Here is an 18,122-nt window from a genome sequence, read left to right as displayed (position 1 = left end):
TAAATGAACATGTTTGTAGGCTGTCTAAAAATCATAATAGATAGATGATCCCCCATCAAAACACCGATGATGGAAGTTACAATCTGACGACTTCCAGAAGGCTACAATTTGAGGACTTTCACGTAGAAGGCTACAATCTGACGATCTTCACGATAACTGATGAAAGCTTTAATTCAACAGCATTCATAATCAACATCGGGAGTTACAATCTGACGACTCTCATATTCTCAAGGAGCCAAGACGAAGATTACAAGAGGACGATCTGTGCAAAGCTCTGGCAAAAGAGACTGCAAATTGACGGTCTCTTCATATTAGAATGCAAATATCTCTCAAACCGTGAGGAATTTGGCGAAACGGAGGAAGCGAACCGAAGCCTTTGGCTCGGTTCGGATGGCCCCGTCTTGTCGAGATAGCCAATTTTCATATATAATTCGTCTAATTCCGACTTACGGTTTGAAAGTTATGACCTGTTCTTCGTAGCAAGTTATATTCTGAAGTCCGTCTACAAGACTGGACTTCGTTAGAATATTGGACTTAGCCTGAAGCTCGCCAAGCCCGCCTAAGGTTCGCCTCTGCATTACAGAGTCAATGCACACAGGTCGAACCAGCGTTATAACCTCAAAACGCAGAGTTAATCTCTAAAACAGCACGAACTGTGCGTTTTCAGCCTAGAACAGGCTCAACTCTGCGTTTTCAACATCAAAACGCAGAGTTAATCTCTAAAACAGCACGAACTGTGCGTTTTCAGCCTAAAACAGGCTCAACTCTGCGTTTTCAACATCAAAACGCAGAGTTAATCTCTAAAACAGCACGAACTGTGCGTTTTCAGCCTAAAACAGGCTCAACTCTGCGTTTTCAACATCAAAACGCAGAGTTAATCTCTAAAACAGCACGAACTGTGCGGCCAACTGTGCGTTTTCAGGCCAACTGTGCGTTTTCTGGCCAACTGTGCGTTTTCAGGCCAACTGTGCGTTTTCTGGCCAACTGTGCGTTTTCAGGCCAACTGTGCGTTTTCAGGCCCAACTCTGCGTTTCAGGTCCAGAAACGCACAGTTCGGGCCCAGAACGCTGTTTTCAGCGTTTTGACTCATTCAAAGCACTAACAGAACGGTTTCAAAACCGTTTTCCCCACGATTTAGGGAGCTATTTAAGAGGGGGGTGGTTACATCCCCACTCAGCCCATTGAGGAGCAAATTAAGGGGGCAGTTACCACCCGTAACCCCCTATAAATATCAGAAACTCAACTGAGTTCGGGGCTTTTGGCTCTCGGCTCTTGGATCCTTCTTTTTTTGGGCAGCAAAGAGGAGATCTTTGGCTTGGCAGCAAGGGGGAGATCGACGTTCATCCTCAGCAACGATCGACCACAGGAGCATTCCCTTGGCTTATAACCGACTTTCGGTTCAAATCAACTCTTTTTCAAGAGTTCAAACTCGTTCAGAGTTATCAACTCGATCAGAGTTCAAAACTTGCTCTGCAAGTTCTTCTAAAACTCGTTCAGAGTTATCAACTCGTTAAGAGTTATTTTTTGCTCTGCAAGTTCTTCTAAAACTCGTTCAGAGTTATCCGTCAAATCGTGAGGAGAAGACCACGTTCCAGTGAATCAAGACGTTCGGATCGTCAACGAGAAGCAAACTCGACGCGAGCATTCGAGGGAGGCATCTCATCGCCACCGTGAAGAACCCAGAATTAAACAAAGGGGATAATCAAATTCATTCTCCTCTCTTTTGTAATCGGAATCCAAATTGTAATTGATTTTGAGAGGAATACAAGTCAAAATTTTCTTTCATTGTCTTTTTACTGCAAATTTTCAACAAACAATAATACAAAAAGAATTTTCCAAATTGCATTTCCCATTTGTGAAAAATTATCATTTTGCAAAATAGTCCAAAACACGAAAATGGAAACATGTGAATTTTGACATTTTAGCTAAACCATGTTTTGAAACTTTGCACAATGATTATATATACTTAATAAAGTATGTATATGATTATTGTTAAGTCCAAAAACTAAGAATATAATATTTTCACAAAATTGCATATTCTATGCAATAAATACCAAAACACAATAGTAAATATGAAATATGTAATTTCATATTTATAAACATGAAAAACAAAAACATATGTATGTACATATATAAAACTATATATATACATAGAAACCAAAACTTATGTATATATATATAACTATATATATATACGAAGAAACCGATAAATGTGTGTGTATATGATATTGAGCTTAGAGTATCTAACACACATAATATAAAATCTAAACTAGATTACCCAAGCTTGATCTTGATCTTCATTGTGGCTCAACTTGGTAATCTTGTGGATGAAGCTTGAACTTGGATCTTCAACTTGAATTTGCATAGCTTCACCGACATTCCGCCAACCTCCTTTGGATATGATCGTTAAAGCTCTATTTCATCCATCCTCCAACTTGTTGTTTATCTACAATAAATAAGAAAACACAAATATTAGACAAACAACATTAGTGGTAAATTGTTTGTTAAACATCATCAAAACAAGAAGGTTAACAATCTCCCCCTTTTTGATGATGACAAACATTTTACAAAAAAAAATATGCATGAAGGAAATGAATATATAAATTATAATTCACATGCATATAAACAAGAAGGAATATACTCACAATATTTCTCCCCCTTTGACGACATCAAAAAGGGAACAAAAGAATTAAGGGAGCGAAAGCTCCCCCTATCAATAAGCATAGGTGAGTATAAAAAAGATATAGAGATTGCTCCCCCTATCAAAATGCCATATGGAGAATATAAAATAAAGATCATGGCAAATATGTGAGCAAGCATAAAAGATATGCTAACAATCACTCACATTCAAGAGATAATGAGAACACATATGAGTATATCAATATGAAAAATAGTGTCTATAAAAACCATATAAAAGAATAGATTTATGAAATCAAAAGAAGAGGAACATGAGAATCATGCAAAAAGTTTTCAAATGAAAACAATTCAACCAAAAGAAATCATAAATCAAAGTTTATATTCAAAACAATGTTTGATCAATAAAGAAAAATTTTCTTTATATAACTTGATCAAACCACTCATAGAATACATTATAAAGCACGAATAGATGATCCATTAGCACAAACACATAAATATCATCATATAAGTGAAATATAATGAATTCAAAGCAACAAGTCAAAACAAAATCTTTGACAAAAGAATTTCAAGAGAGGCAATAATATATCAAGCTCTTAAGCTTGTTTCAACCCATATAATCATTCTAGCATCCGGTAAACATGATTTGGGAATAAACACCCAATAAATCCGGAGGGTTATATAAATATAAACCTCTCATCAAAATCAAAACTAATAATCATGAAAAGAAAAGAAAAGAAAAATTGTTTTCATAACCAAAAGATCTTAAAACATAATTTTCAAAACCAAGACAAAGAAAAATAAAAATACTAAAATTCTTGGTTTAAAATCAAATTTATTTTGGTACCCAAGTAATTTTGGTACCAAAAGGTTTAGGGACATGACCCCTATCATTAAAGCTCAAAGCCCTAGGGTTATGAACCCTCTTGGGCACATGTGATGCACTAACACGGTCAAAACAATATTCATTCAAATGACCCTTTCGATTGTAATTTGTGCAATGAAAGAGATCCATTTGTTTTTGTGAACCTTTAGCTCGTGCACGGAAATCATTTGCAAATGAAGATTGTCTCTTAAAATTATTTTGCAAATGAGAAACATCATTAAACAAAGGTGGTCTACTTGAGAAATTTGGCAAGTTTGAATATTTTTTCAAATCATAACAAAACTTTGCCAAATGGCCAAATCTACCACAAATATCACACTTAAGCACATGTGGTCTATGAAAAACATTTGGCAAACTAGAATTCTTTTTCATGTCAAAGCAAAACTTTGCCAAATGGCCAAGCCGACCACATAGATCACATTTATACACACGTGCATGTTTATGATTAGCAATGTGTGCATGTGTGTGTGCAAAATGTGATGATAAAGCTTGATGAGATGCACAAGGAGGATTAAAGTGAATCTTAGTGGGGTTATGTGCATCATAGCAAAATCTAGCAAGATGGCCTTTACGACCGCAATTTGTGCATTTGTAGACTTTGCTATACATGTGTGCATGATGAATAGGATGTTTAGTGTAGTACTAGACTTTGCACCCAAGTCCATAAGCTTATCATGATTAACAATACATGTTTTAAGGGTTGAATCTAAAGATGATATGTGATCCTTAACATGATTCAACTCATCATTATGCATACAAGTATTGTTATTAGAAGTAGAACATGTATGATTATTTATAAAAGAAGCAGTACCATTTTGTATGTTTTCTACTTCTAACATGGCATTATTTTTAACATGAGATAAGCTAGTGATGGATGGGGTTAATTTTTTATTTTCCAAATTTAACATATCATTGTTTTCTTTAAGCATAATATTTTCTTTTGCAATGACATCAAGTTTAGAACCTAGCAACTCATGATCGGATTTCAAATTAACATGCTTGCTTTTCAAATCTATAAAATTATTATGCAACTTAGTATATGCATGCATTAATCTATCATATGCACAAGCGAGTTCATTGATGGATATATCACTATCGGATTCCGAATCGCTTACCACACTAGGGCTATCGCCTAGTGGTCGTGTGCATGATGATGCTCCACACTCACTTGAAGAATAATCCTCCAAACTACGTCGGATTTCCTCCGAGTTGCCTTGATGTGCTTTTATGAATTTCCATAAATTGTAAGCACTATCAAAATGAACAAATTTGTTAGAAAAGGATGAGTCAAAGGCATTAAGCAAATATTCTAACAAAAGCTTGTTCATATTAAACATTCTTTTATCATTGTTACTCCACTTGGATTTTTCCGAAGTGGGTATAATATAAGCATCTTCAATAACTTCCTATAAATCGAATTGTTTAGATCTAACAAATATGTTAAATCTAGAACACCATTGGTCATATGAGAGATTATCTATTTTAGGAGCAACAATAGGATCATAGCCTAAACAAGATGCATAATGTATGTCCATAATAAGAAAATATATGCAAGCAAGATACAAATAAAATCAAAACAAGATTAGAACAAAAAGATAACTTGGATCTTTAACTCAAGGCGATTAGACCTTAAATCAAAGAGCACCAAGCTCTGATACCAATTGTTAGACCCTAGAGAGGGGGTGATTAGGGTCTTATGCTAATCTAATGCTAATTAAAATATATTAACAAGTTATCCTAGCAAATATGAAATACAACAATGTATATGAGCTAGGATAAGCAATATGAACAACAAGATATACTATGAGATATATGCAAGGATATATAAACAACACAAGGGTAAACAAAATGAACTAGATAGTGGATGAAATAAATGAGCAATGCACAATTGGCGATATAAGATAAGCGCAAAAGCAAATGCGCCAATGACAAACTCAAACACACGATATGATCACGGAGTTCGGACCTTCCGTCCTACATCTCCGCTCCCCACTCCCGGGGAGAAATCCACTATCACAACCGGGTTTTCTACGTTCACCCGAATAACGTTTACACCTCACAGTATCGGTTTTTAACGCTCACCGATCAACGTTCACTCCTCACATTCGGTTTTCTAGTTCACCGAAAACTTCACAACACACTCGGTTTTCTAGCTCACCGAATACCTTACAACACTCACAATGTAACAAATATAAATTTGTTCTCTACAATAGATGAAGAACTCAATTAAGCACAACTCAATGTTACAATCTCTCACAACCCTAATATACTATGTATGCAAATACAATAAGCTCAAGTGAGTGTGTGTAACAATGAGATATAATAAAATCTAACTCAAATAGCAAACTAGCAATAATAAGAATATGAAAATCAATAATGAAATTGCTAGAGAAAAGAGTTAGAAAACTTCTCTATAAATACGAAGAAGAGGATGAAGAGGATTGAGAATGAATCCCTCAATCTGCATTGAGAACTTCCTCTTTTGTAAACAGAAACCCAATCTTAAACAAACAGTAAAACCCTAAACCCTTGTTTAAAAACTTTGTTTTAAAAACACTTCTTAGCTTAGTAAAAAGAGATCAGCAATGGGGTATTTATACCCACTCAAGATCTCAACAAAAACCGAGATCAGCAATGGGGTATTTATACCCACTCAAGATCTCAACAAAAACCCCAAGCAAAAGACAGAAACAACCCCATCAAATCAGCTCAGGAAATAGCCGTTGGGAAAGCAACGGATCTATTGTCGGTCGACCGGAAATTCCTGCGGTCGACCGATGGAGCTCTCGGTCGACCGGACCGGTCGACCGACAAACTCTCTGCTGCATGGTGACGAAAGAACAAATGATCGGTCGACCGGATCGGTCGACCGATAACTGATACTTCAGAAAAACAGTTTTAAACAGATTTTTGACTTTTGGAAAATTGTTAAAAATTTCTGATTTTAAAACCCTGTTTAAAAATATCAAATAAATTCCAAAAAATGTAAAACTTTGGGGAATGATTGTAGACATGATAATAAACATGCTACAATGACTGGTTTCGAAAAAGGACTTCCCAAATGAAAAATATCATCATTTTACAAACTAGTCCAAAACATGAAAATATGAGATACTTGAATTTTGATGTTTTGACATAAACCAACTTTTGAAACTTTGTGAAATGTTTTTATAGACTTAGTAAAACATGTATAAACTGATGTTCAAGTCTACAAACTACGAATACAATATTTTCACAAAATTGCATATTCTATGCAATGTTTTGAAAAACACAATGGTAAATATGAAACATGTGATTTCATATTTATAAACATGAAAACTCAAAAACACATGTATGTATATATATAACTATATATATGCATAGAAACCAAAACTTATGTATATATATATATACATATATATATACGAAGAAACCGATAAATGTGTGTGTATATGATATTGAGCTTAGAGTATCTAACACACATAATATAAAATCTAAACTAGATTACCCAAGCTTGATCTTGATCTTCATTGTAGCTCAACTTGGTAATCTTGCGGATGAAGCTTGAACTTGGATCTTCAACTTGAATTTGCATAGCTTCATCGACATTCCGCCAACCTCCTTTGGATATGATCGTTGAAGCTCTATTAATCCATCATCCAACTTGTTGTTTGTCTACAATAAATAAGAAAACACAAATACTAGACAAACAACATTAGTGGTAAATTGTTTGTTAAACATCATCAAAACAAGAAGGTCAACAGGTTTGAGGGATTGAAGAGATGTGATAAGGTTATTTTGGGGATTTTAGCTTAGCTGGAATGTAATAATTGCTAAAAAGGGACTGCAGTACAAAGTATCATACTTTAAGGGACTGAATCACATGGGGGAAACTAAGAGAGGCTGCAACACATGAAGTTTCTGTTTTTAGGGTCTGTACACATTTTTTCCTTAAAAATTTGACGGGTAAATATTAAAAAAAAAAAACAAACACAAATCTTGAAACATAAGAATTTCTACCTTTCGGAAGACTCGCGTCGCCGATACAGCAGACGACAACAGAGGAGGGAAGAGGAAAAAGAGAGCAGGTAGCAGTAACAATGGTGGCGACGAATCTGAAGGCGGAGACGATGGCGATGATGGAGAGGAGATCATCTCTCGAATCGGAGATGAACGCCATCATCGCTCACCTCTGCGCCCCCGGCGGCCCTGGGATCTCCGGCAATCTCGTCGATTCCGAGGTAAACCCTAACGCCGCCACCGTCCCCGCCGTCGTTCCCATCTTAAATCACATTCGTTTCTCGGCTCCTCGATTTCGCGAGAATCGAAACCCTGAACCCGAGAATTTCTGATGTCTGTGGATTACTTTTACAGGGATTTCCTCGGCCCGACATCGACGTCCCTTCTGTTCGATCTCAGCGATCTCGTCTTGCCGGTGCTTATATCTCTCTAAATTTTAATCTAAACTTTCTGACTTTGAATTTTGAAGCAACGAATTTGACTGTTCTTAGCTAATTGCAAACATAGGCTTGTGTAAAGTAGGGCTTTGTTTGTGAGATTGGCGAGTAGCCACGGAAAGCTTTTTCATTTAGGTGATAGGTCGAAGCAAATCGACGGGAACATTAAGAAGCAATGAGTAAACTAAACGAGTTTCCTACAATAGCTTTGTTGTTTGCTACCTGAGTTGGTAGTTTAAGGTGAATGCTTCTCATGATGGAGTTTGGACTCAATAGAGGATTTTTGTCTAGTTGGACATTGTTATGTTCTTGAAAAGAATATGCTGGGGATGGAAGAGCAATTCTTGAAATCAAGTAGCTTTTGATATCATCGAGGAATTTGGCCCTCCCTCAAGAACGAGAGTGGACTTTATGTCGGTTTCTTGCAAGTCCTAGAAAGTTTTTTGATCAAATGAGGTGAGGGTTGGGTATTGGGGATCGGTATGTGGCTGAGAAAAGATATTGAACGTAACGATTTACTTGTATGGATAGTCCATTTCTTCTTGAATGCCTTTAATGACAAATTATTTATACAGGAGTATTCATTCTAGAAAGTGAGTGGACTGGTGATTTATTCATAAGAGCCATCAACTAGTTCATTGTTTCATCTATACCTTCATGAGGCTCTTGTCATACTTCTACTAAAAATCGTTAATATGGTCTTTTCTCTGTATTATCTGATTGAAATTGAGCTGTATGTAGGATAAATGATCTTTGTTGACTCCTATTTGTAGTTATTTATAATATCAGGAGCACCTTTGTGGAAATTTCTTGCAGAGTTGGTTACTACAACTTTACACTTTTCTAATTTTTCTCACACTTTACGCTGCTCCACCTCTGTTGCTACTTGCCTTATTCCTGTCCATGCACATACGCTTATCCTGGCTTCACGGCCTCAACATCACAACAACCTCTTGAGATCTCCTACCCTCCAAAAGTGGTGATTTGGAAAGTAGATGTTAACATCATTGTACCACTTTGCGTAACCGCAGGAGGTTTACTCATGGGGTGAGACTGACAAACAAAGATATACTAGCCAAAATAAGAGCCTCAGTACTTGTCTGTGACTCCTTAGTCCTCACATGTTGCATGCATTATTCTTTTTGGACTTGAAAAAGGTGAGGCTCATTAAGACTCTAATGCTATGCTTTCTACTGCATGATTGTTGTGCTGCAATTGGGGTTAGGTGGGCTTGAAACCATTCTAGTAATCATATCATTCAGCAACGAGCTAAATTATCCTAGACAACAAATGCTGCAGCTTGAGCTGATCTTCATTGGTGTTAACTGAGGCATAAAAATCTTTAGGACGAGGAAGGAATAGTAAATCTAAAAGTATCTGCTTGCTTAGTTATTGCCAAGCTTGAAAATTAGAAAACTCTATAGACTTCAAAATACGATAATTGCAGCATTTGTTGACCTTGTACTTTATCTTGTTTGTTACCTTTAGCTTTGAAGTTTTTTCTGAGTCATCTTAAGCTTTCTACATGTTAATGTTTTAAGTATTGGTTCATATTGATATGAACCAGCCACATGGGGTTAGATTTTGGGCATGCAGATTAGTTCGAACTTAAACTGGCTGATACTGCTGATAATCACTAATATGGTTAATATGCCACTATTGGCTAGTAACAATACAGTAAAATAATATAATGTTTGAAGTACCAAATGTTGGTTTGCTAGTGTTAAATTGGAGAAGAAAAGAAACCAATTTATATAAAGCTTGTGACCTGACTAACTTATTTCATTTAACAACAATTCAAATGTGAAACATTGAAACTGTCAAGATTCTTGATAGCAATGGTAATAAAGGCAAACCTTGACTAATATCGAGATCTCATAAGTTTCTTTATACAATTATAAATTGCTTTACATTTCTTATTACTTATTGCGTAGCATTACTCAAGCATGTGTATGACACTTCTGTCGTTCATGGCAATGGTAAATTCCTGCCAAATTGTCTTGTCTGTGAACTTGATAACATTATTCTCCATATATTGCTATATTTGGTTGTGCCAAATTTTATATGTACAAATGACATTAAATTCTTTTTAAAAAAGAAAAAAAAATCAAGGATCAATCTTTTTTTTAGTTCTTATTTGTTTCCTACAACTATGTGATTCTTTTTGTGGTTTGAAATAAATAAATTTGTTGTTTTCATCTGTTGCTCATTCAACTTTTCTCTATAATTGCAGCACTCCACAATGATTACAAGGTTCTGACCGCAAAAATAGATGAAAATTTACAAGTGTTGCACTCAGCAAGATTAACCAAAGGTTTGCCATTAAGCATGGAAAGCTCAGGTATGTCATATAGTAAATGCCACATAATAGAATAGTCATAGTAAGTTGCTGCCCTGATCCATATAATATCAAATAATTGGTGTTCATGCATGCCTATGAGACTGTCAATGATAACTGCACCTATTTTTGTTTCGAATCAAATGGCATTTCTTACCTCTACTTATCTGCAGTTTTGCAGTGTACTTAAAACTAATTTTTTACTACCATGTTTTTCTGTTTTTATTAAGACACCTGATCACCTTAATTTGAAGTTGGTCTGCTGCATATTCCATCCTGCATAAAGATGTGGTTATTTTTTGTAGTGTGTGTGCTCTAGTTGATGATAACTCCTATGAAGGTGGATGTTTTTTTTCCAATTAAATTCATAACAGAACAATGTTGCCTGTTCTGCTAGGTTTTCTCATTGATTAATATGGCCATTTCAGATGTATCTGCTTCTCCACATACTGCTACATCTCAAGTTTCCCCTATGCATGAGGACCTAGTCGTAAAGATTCCATTTGCTATGGTAGACGAGATAACTGATGATTCTCCAGCAGCAGAAGATGGACTGCAATTAGGTGACCAGATCATTAAGTTTGGAAACGTTGAAATGGGTGATGAAGTGGTTCATAGGCTTGCTTCGGAAGCAAGGTCAAATGAAGGTCATCCAATTCCGATTATCATCATGAGAGAGGGATCACAGATGAATCTGACTATAACACCAAGGCAGTGGCATGGTCGTGGTTTACTGGGGTATGATACCATATTCCTTCCCTTCATATGCTTCAGAAGTATTGTCAGATGCTTAACATCTATTGTCTGAGATGCCCCTAGAAAAAAATATCTTCCTTTCAAAAAATGTGTAGTCCGTAAAATCCGTGTCTGCCTTGTATTGCACAAGCTAATTGTCATTTTCTCCACAATATAATTTTTTTAGCCAAAGTCAACTTGACAAAAAAATCCTCTAGAGTATTTGCTTACAAGCTCACTGTTGGAATTAATATTCTCTAATGATTAGGGAAGTAAAATTAATTGATATTTTAGGTTTAGAAATGCGCCCTTAGCATCACATAGAACTTTTTTTTAATTGAATGGAAGATAAGGGTTCACAAAGCAGATTATCAGATACATAGGATTCATCAGGAGGTAATACAAACATTGTGGGACTCGTAAGATAGAGGAAAGTGGTAGAATGTCCAAACATTCTACTGCTAAATTGATTTGGTTAGGCACAGATATTTAAGAACACTTTCTATTATATACATCTTGCCTTTTCTTTTCAAGCTTTCTAGCAATTATTTCTTTCATATGGTACCATTATGGAGAATTTGTTATATTTGAAAGTTCCACTGCTGTCCGCTTTCTGAATTTGATGAGGCCTTTGTGTTTTCTGCAGCTGCCATTTTCGGATCCTATGAGAGGCACGCATAACAATAACAAAATGTTGGTGAGAATTCCTTCTTTAAAAAAGCAGTACATGGTCAGTGCATACCTTGTCATGCTCAGCGGTGTTAATTCTGCAGCTATTTTTTTTATGTTTTTAGTAGTTTCGACAATTTAAATGGTTAAATATTCATGCTGCTGCTGGTGCAAACACAGCGGATATGGATTGAATATGGTACTTACCTTGTGTGTCTCTGGTTAGCAATTACAAATATAAATGATAGTTATGAATATGGCCATAGTTTTGTTAGGAAACCCCATATTATATATCTGCTGAAACAGATCAAATGAAAGGAAATCATATATGGATACAAAGCAAATATAAGGGAAATGGATAAAATTGAAAATATGTATGTCGTTTCGTTTGATACAATAGTTTAAATGCATAAAAATTTCTCAAATTAGACTCCATCAATATGTTTAATATCTAAGAAGGTAAGTTTCGTCTTCGAATCACCGAAGTTGGGCATAAGATCACAAATCTAAGTCCAAAATAATTTCATCCGTTTGATTGATACATATCCTGATACAAATCAGGATCTTTTACTTATATCTCTATCCACATCCTACGAAAAATTTAAAAAGACATTCATATCCATACCAAATTTCCTATTGTATGCAAATATTAAATGTACGTATCCTCATCCTATCGTATATATTAGTTGATATTCATGTGCTTTTGCATCGTAATGCTAGCTCTTGATATTTAGGATATGAGTATAGCAGAGACCAGTCCCCTTATGTTCTCGTTTCCTCAGTTACGGTCTACTCATATACCTGGGAAGCCAGTTTTTGACTATTGGAGCTGAATACATTCTATGCTGTAGAATTTGTAGAGACCTCCTCACTAAAGCTGAAGACAATGGTTAATTAGTATTGCTTTTAATAAGAATTGTCACTCTTCAGATTGGCCTCCTGTGTGCGCATTGTTGATTGAACGTGTTGCATTCTGGGTGCAGCTAATAAAACGATAGTGTCTGTGATTCCAGATTATTTTTATTATAATCATCCGTACTTAGAACTTCCAGAGAATACTCTTTAACAGAAATTTGCTCTTTCCGGCAAGTAAGCAGCATTCTGTTTGATTAGTAAGATTGTTGCATGACACCCTCTGAAATATCCTTATACCTTATACATTGAATTACAATAAATGGTTTCTTAATATATTCCAGCAGAGATCGATATATTTTTTAATGATATATTGAGTAACCATAGATACTCTACTAGTAAAATCTATAGAACACAGTTATATATATGGAACTAGGGTAATAGTCTCTTAGGGCCCGTTTGTTTGCACAGAAGTAACTATGAAATAGCAGAAGTAGAGGAAGTAGAGGCTACTTCTGCTACTTCTTGGTAAAAATGTATGTTTGTTTCTTTATAAAAACTACTTCCGCTACTTCATTGAAAGCTGACGTGACGTCTACGTGGCACCTCTATTTCCTTGATATTTTTCCGTCTTCAAATGCACTGAAATACGACGGAAGTTGATGTAGGATGGGGTCCACGAAAGAAAAAAGATTCTCAAAATCATAATTACGGCGGAAGTTGATATGTAATCATAAAATCTTTTTTATAAATATTTTAAAAAATTTATGACAGTGATGCCGTTCATGCCTTTTTTGCTTTCGTAGATATAAAAAATATTATTATTAAAATTGATGAATGCCGTTCATGCATTTTTTGCTTTCGTAGATATACAAAATATTGTTATTGAAATTGATGAACGGCATACTTTTCTGTTGAACATGTGACATATATAAAAGATTTTTTTCCCGTCATAAATTGGAAATATTGTTTTTAATGGAAATTCGTAAATTAGAAATAAAGACAACAATAAGAAGAAAACAGTATGATACATGTATAGTAGAAATATATGTGATGCTTTAAAAGAAAGTATAAAGCTTGCAAAATCTGATAGATAATCATCCTCTAGTAAGTGCCTATAGGCACCCGTTAGAAAAATCATATTTCATTATCAAATTTTGCCATATATAGTAGCAAAATTGTACTGTGAGTCTCCGACAATTGCGGCAGCAAGCAATCAATTATGTTTCAATATCATTGCAGCAAGAATACTGTGTGTTATAATACTTCTATTTCTATTTCAATGACAATCCAAACAAGAATAAAATGGAAGCAACATGTATTAATTACTTCATAGTAATATTTCCAAATATTATCCAAACAAAAAAAAGTAAATGAAGAGGAAGAAGTTCTACTTCCATTACTTCTAAAAATATGTGAAACAAACAAAAAAAATGCTATTTCCGCTACTTCCTATTTCATAGTTTTGAAAGTTACTTCCGCAACTTACTTCTTACTTCCAATACTTCCATTATCCAAACGGGCCCTTAGTTCTTAGCAGTGAAGGAGCCAGAAATGGCCAATACTTTAAATTTTTTGGTGTTCAGCTCTTAGTCAGTGGTAGTATTTCTTCAAAAAGTAAACTTAGTCTGTGTTTTGTGGAGTTTCTGTCCATTTAGGAAGGGATCATTTAGAATGGAAAAGAACCAGAAAGTACTACAAAGTTCATATGGTTCTACCTTTTCAAAAATCAGGACTTTGAATTGTTAAATTTTCCTGGCTACACAGTTGGATCATATCATTCAACTCGAAACGTCAAAAGCTAAAATGACATATTAGTTAACTTTTAATATATAAGATACTAGGAATGTCAAATGAAATCATGTAATAAAAAGAATTCAGATTTACTAGACTTGGAAAGACTGTACCTCACCTTATAAAATCACATGAAAAGTCTTATTCATGAGGCAATATCACAATATCACTTTCTGATAACTGTTGCCGATAGTCGTCATACATCGAAGATACTTGCTTTCATGATTCTAATATAAGTGCATTAAACATACAGTTTTGTTTCTTTAGTTCTTTCAACTTCTGTGGATATACTATTTAAAAAAAATGTTGATGTACAAATATTGACTGGTTCTTTTTCATTTAATGTAGTATCTGGATCTTTTGTGCAGTAAATTGATCTTTGGATCATATGCAACTATACAAATCAGTGAAATAATTTATCAAAACGGACTATTGGCTATTAATCTCCAATGCAGAAATGAATTTCTTTTCGTGCTTAATTGATACCTACTTTCTGTTCCAGAAAGCAAACATCTACAATTACTACATATTCAGTTTCATTGATTTAAGTCAACGGTTACAGAGTTTATTGCCTTTCTTTATTTTAAAAAATTCAGTTTCATTTTCTTTCCCTTATTTATAATAAAGCCACAACATCATGTCAAACCATTATGACCCAGAACTCCATTATGAAGTGAGGGTTAAGAGTTTAAACCCAAGAAATACATAAACTATACAACAAGACCACAAAATCATTTTAAAAAAACGACAATATCATCTCACCCAGTCATTTGGAATCTGATTCCTGAATCAAATAACCAAATATAAACTTGAGCAAATGAGCACTCCATTGATTTATCCTAGAAAACATGTAGCCATCAAGATGTCCCCTCCTCCCTCCCTCCCAACCAGATAAGGAAGAAGAGAATGGCCGAACAAACATACACAAAAAAAAGGTTATCTCTGCTGCCTTTTGTTTGGTTTAGTTGCAATATTTGAAAATGGAAAATATTGTGGATCTTCTTGAGCATTGGTAAATTTTAAAAGAAGTGCAAATGAGCGACATGACCAACCTTTGCATTACTTTTTATGGTTAGTAACTTTTTCCAACACTCTATCCATCATTTGCAGGTAATAGTTTTGGAATTTGTTTCTTTCACAATTTTGTTTAAGAATAACAAGCATAAAGTTTCACCTCGAAGACTTTTAATTAAAATTTTTGAACCATCAGAGAGGCAATTTTTTTAACCAAGCGTTGTAGATCGAGGACTTCGTATAGTTGGGGATTTGCCAATTAGCTTGTAATCGTTTGAAGATATTAGGTCGCATGCACGACTCCATTTTACTCACAATTCATGGAGGTTGCCAGGAGCTGCTGGTATAATATTTATTGCATGCTCTCTTGAATACAAGTTTTCTGTACATGCTGTATGGACAATTTCCTCGGTCTTTTGACAATTCTAGTTTGGGATCCACCATAGATGAAGTTTCTTTGATCATCACCCTGAAATTGCTTGTTTTGACATCCTTAGGAAATCTATTTTTTGTTCCACATGGTTATGGTGATTATGCTCCTTCAAATCATCTAATGAAACCATATTTTACTTCTAAGAAAAGGTTTGTAACTTTTACTTGGATATGAACCGAAAAGGTGTATCCGTTTTTTTCTTTTTTCTCTATCTTCATAAAAACAACCAACTGGATCTATCTTTCTGCAATTTTAGTTAGCTTTGTGTGCTTGAACCTCTTTGTTCCTGAACATGCGGCCTGATTCAGGGCCCTCACCTTCTGGGTAAAACTGTATGGACTTGCTGAATATAAGTTGGATTTGTAATAGTCTTGGCTGTCTCAAAATAAATACGTATTACTAATAAGTAAGCTAAGCGTTGTACGCCGTATGATTTCGTGGTTACTTCCGTACTGCTTTCCTTCTGAGAGCTCCTTCAAAAAAAAAAGCTATTTGTTGTATGCCGTATGAAGCAATTACGTACAATCAACATTTGGAAATGAATTAACAATTTCATAGAAATATAGGTGAAACGAGCCAATGAACTTGTTCATAATCATCTTCGTTTATTTGATAGACATTTCTCTGTTATTTCAACTTGTAGTGCAGCTAGCATGGCTCAATTATTTGCAACTAGGACAGTTGGCTCCTAGAAAAATAGGAGAGCAGCACCTTACGTAGGATTTCTGTGTAAGGTGTCTTTTGTATACTTTGTCAATTGAGCTTAGTAACAAAGGTTCCAATATGTCAAACTAAAACGGTTGTCAATTATTTATGACACCTACGGATTAGGGAATGAACCTGCAGAGTAGCTGTTAGGTCAAGCGATACAAATGGGAGGAAGAAATGCTCTGGTGTGAAAATTTTCCTACTGAGTTGGTTATGCCCTGTAGCATTGACTCAACTTAGAATATGGTTGAGCCCGATTAGGAAGAGTATGAAAAGTGTTATAATCTAAAACGTTTTGTTGTCATATGCTTGCCCAATAAATCTGCAAAAACACAGTATTAGTATAAAATTGTCAGCTAGACTGTGAAGGACTTGAATAAGATTGTTCAGTAGGTGGAGTGAAGTTTGCCCCTTTTATAGGAGATTTCACGGATACAGGTTGCGTGTTTATGTAATCACACATTTTGTTTATTTTGGATTTGATGTTATGCCTTCTTCTAATCATGCTCTATTTATTCTTACTTGTAATCACTAAGTGGATGTTCTGATCAACTTCTGGATCGATGCTAAATTAAAGTTGAAACCTTGCTCAAATTGAGCTTTTAGCCTTTCCTCTTCTCTGAGTCGAGTCTCGTCGTAACCGGTTCATATATTTAGGGTGGCACAAGTAAAACTGATAATCTTACAAGCACATTATTTCTCGTGGACTTGGGCCGGTTAACTTCTGCTGGACTTTTCATTATTTTCTATTGATGTGCCATTTTGATTCCCTGCTTGATTTCTGTGTACTATGCCCCTCCAAACTTTGCATATTGGTCCAAACAAACCAAAAGATGAGAAACTTTTAACAGGAAATGTACTTGTGTTATAATCAATGCTCCCTACAATAGTTGTATGCAAGCTTTATGTAAGTGCAAAAAATTATTGACACAGATTCTCATCAAATTGTACACATCTAACTTTTTTATCAGTTTATGTCTGCTTGCATGAATTTGACAGTCTTGACAAAGAGCTGATTGTTTTATATGCTTCAATTTCTGTTTACTGTTGCAGTTGGTCCTGAAGTCAGAGCAGAAGGAGACATCTATTGTTTCAACAAAAGGAAAGCTGTACACTGTAGTAATGGCAGGTTCTTATGCTTTTATTAGGCCTTCTTTTAAATCTTGTCACCCAACTCTTGACCATTATTTTTATGCGCCTCAAACAGTTAAAAGTTACATATGAATGCCACCTGTCATCTAGTATGTTTTTTGATTATAAAAATTACTCTGATATGCATTAGAAACTCGAGAGGTTTTCTGGGACAAGTAACTGACCCAATTTATGCTGTCTTCTTGGTGAAATCTTCTTGTTTTTCTTTGAGTGATTAAGATATTTTTGGCTGAAATGCAGTATGAGTGAAGGTCAAGTGGGGGGGAAAAAAGCTTAGGGAGTGGTTCTGAGTGAGAACGATAGGTGGTCAAATAAGAGGAAAACGCTCTTGTCGTCGAGGGTTCTTGTTGTGATGAGCGCCTGAGGTTTAGGATGTGGTAACTCGTCTTGATACCGACTGCAATATCTTCAGATTTTATAAAGCATTGTTTAGTTACCCTTTGTATTACACTGAAGGGGATGGTGTCTCTT

General features: G+C 35.2%; 1 protein-coding gene across 1 annotated transcript; it reads left to right on the top strand.

Moving 5' to 3' along the window:
* Positions 7,497-17,869, top strand: LOC109843996 (26S proteasome non-ATPase regulatory subunit 9). The gene is made up of 6 exons (XM_020413003.1): positions 7,497-7,740; positions 7,874-7,934; positions 10,190-10,297; positions 10,723-11,032; positions 11,676-11,726; positions 17,553-17,869. The coding sequence occupies exons 1-5, from the start codon at positions 7,600-7,602 to the stop codon at positions 11,695-11,697; spliced, it is 642 nt and encodes a 213-aa protein (XP_020268592.1). The 5' UTR covers positions 7,497-7,599; the 3' UTR covers positions 11,698-11,726; positions 17,553-17,869.

The sequence above is a fragment of the Asparagus officinalis genome, chromosome 5 (genome assembly GCF_001876935.1).
Source record: "Asparagus officinalis chromosome 5, Aspof.V1, whole genome shotgun sequence".
Classification (NCBI taxonomy): domain Eukaryota; kingdom Viridiplantae; phylum Streptophyta; class Magnoliopsida; order Asparagales; family Asparagaceae; genus Asparagus; species Asparagus officinalis.
This window is presented reverse-complemented; position numbering and strand designations above follow the sequence as displayed.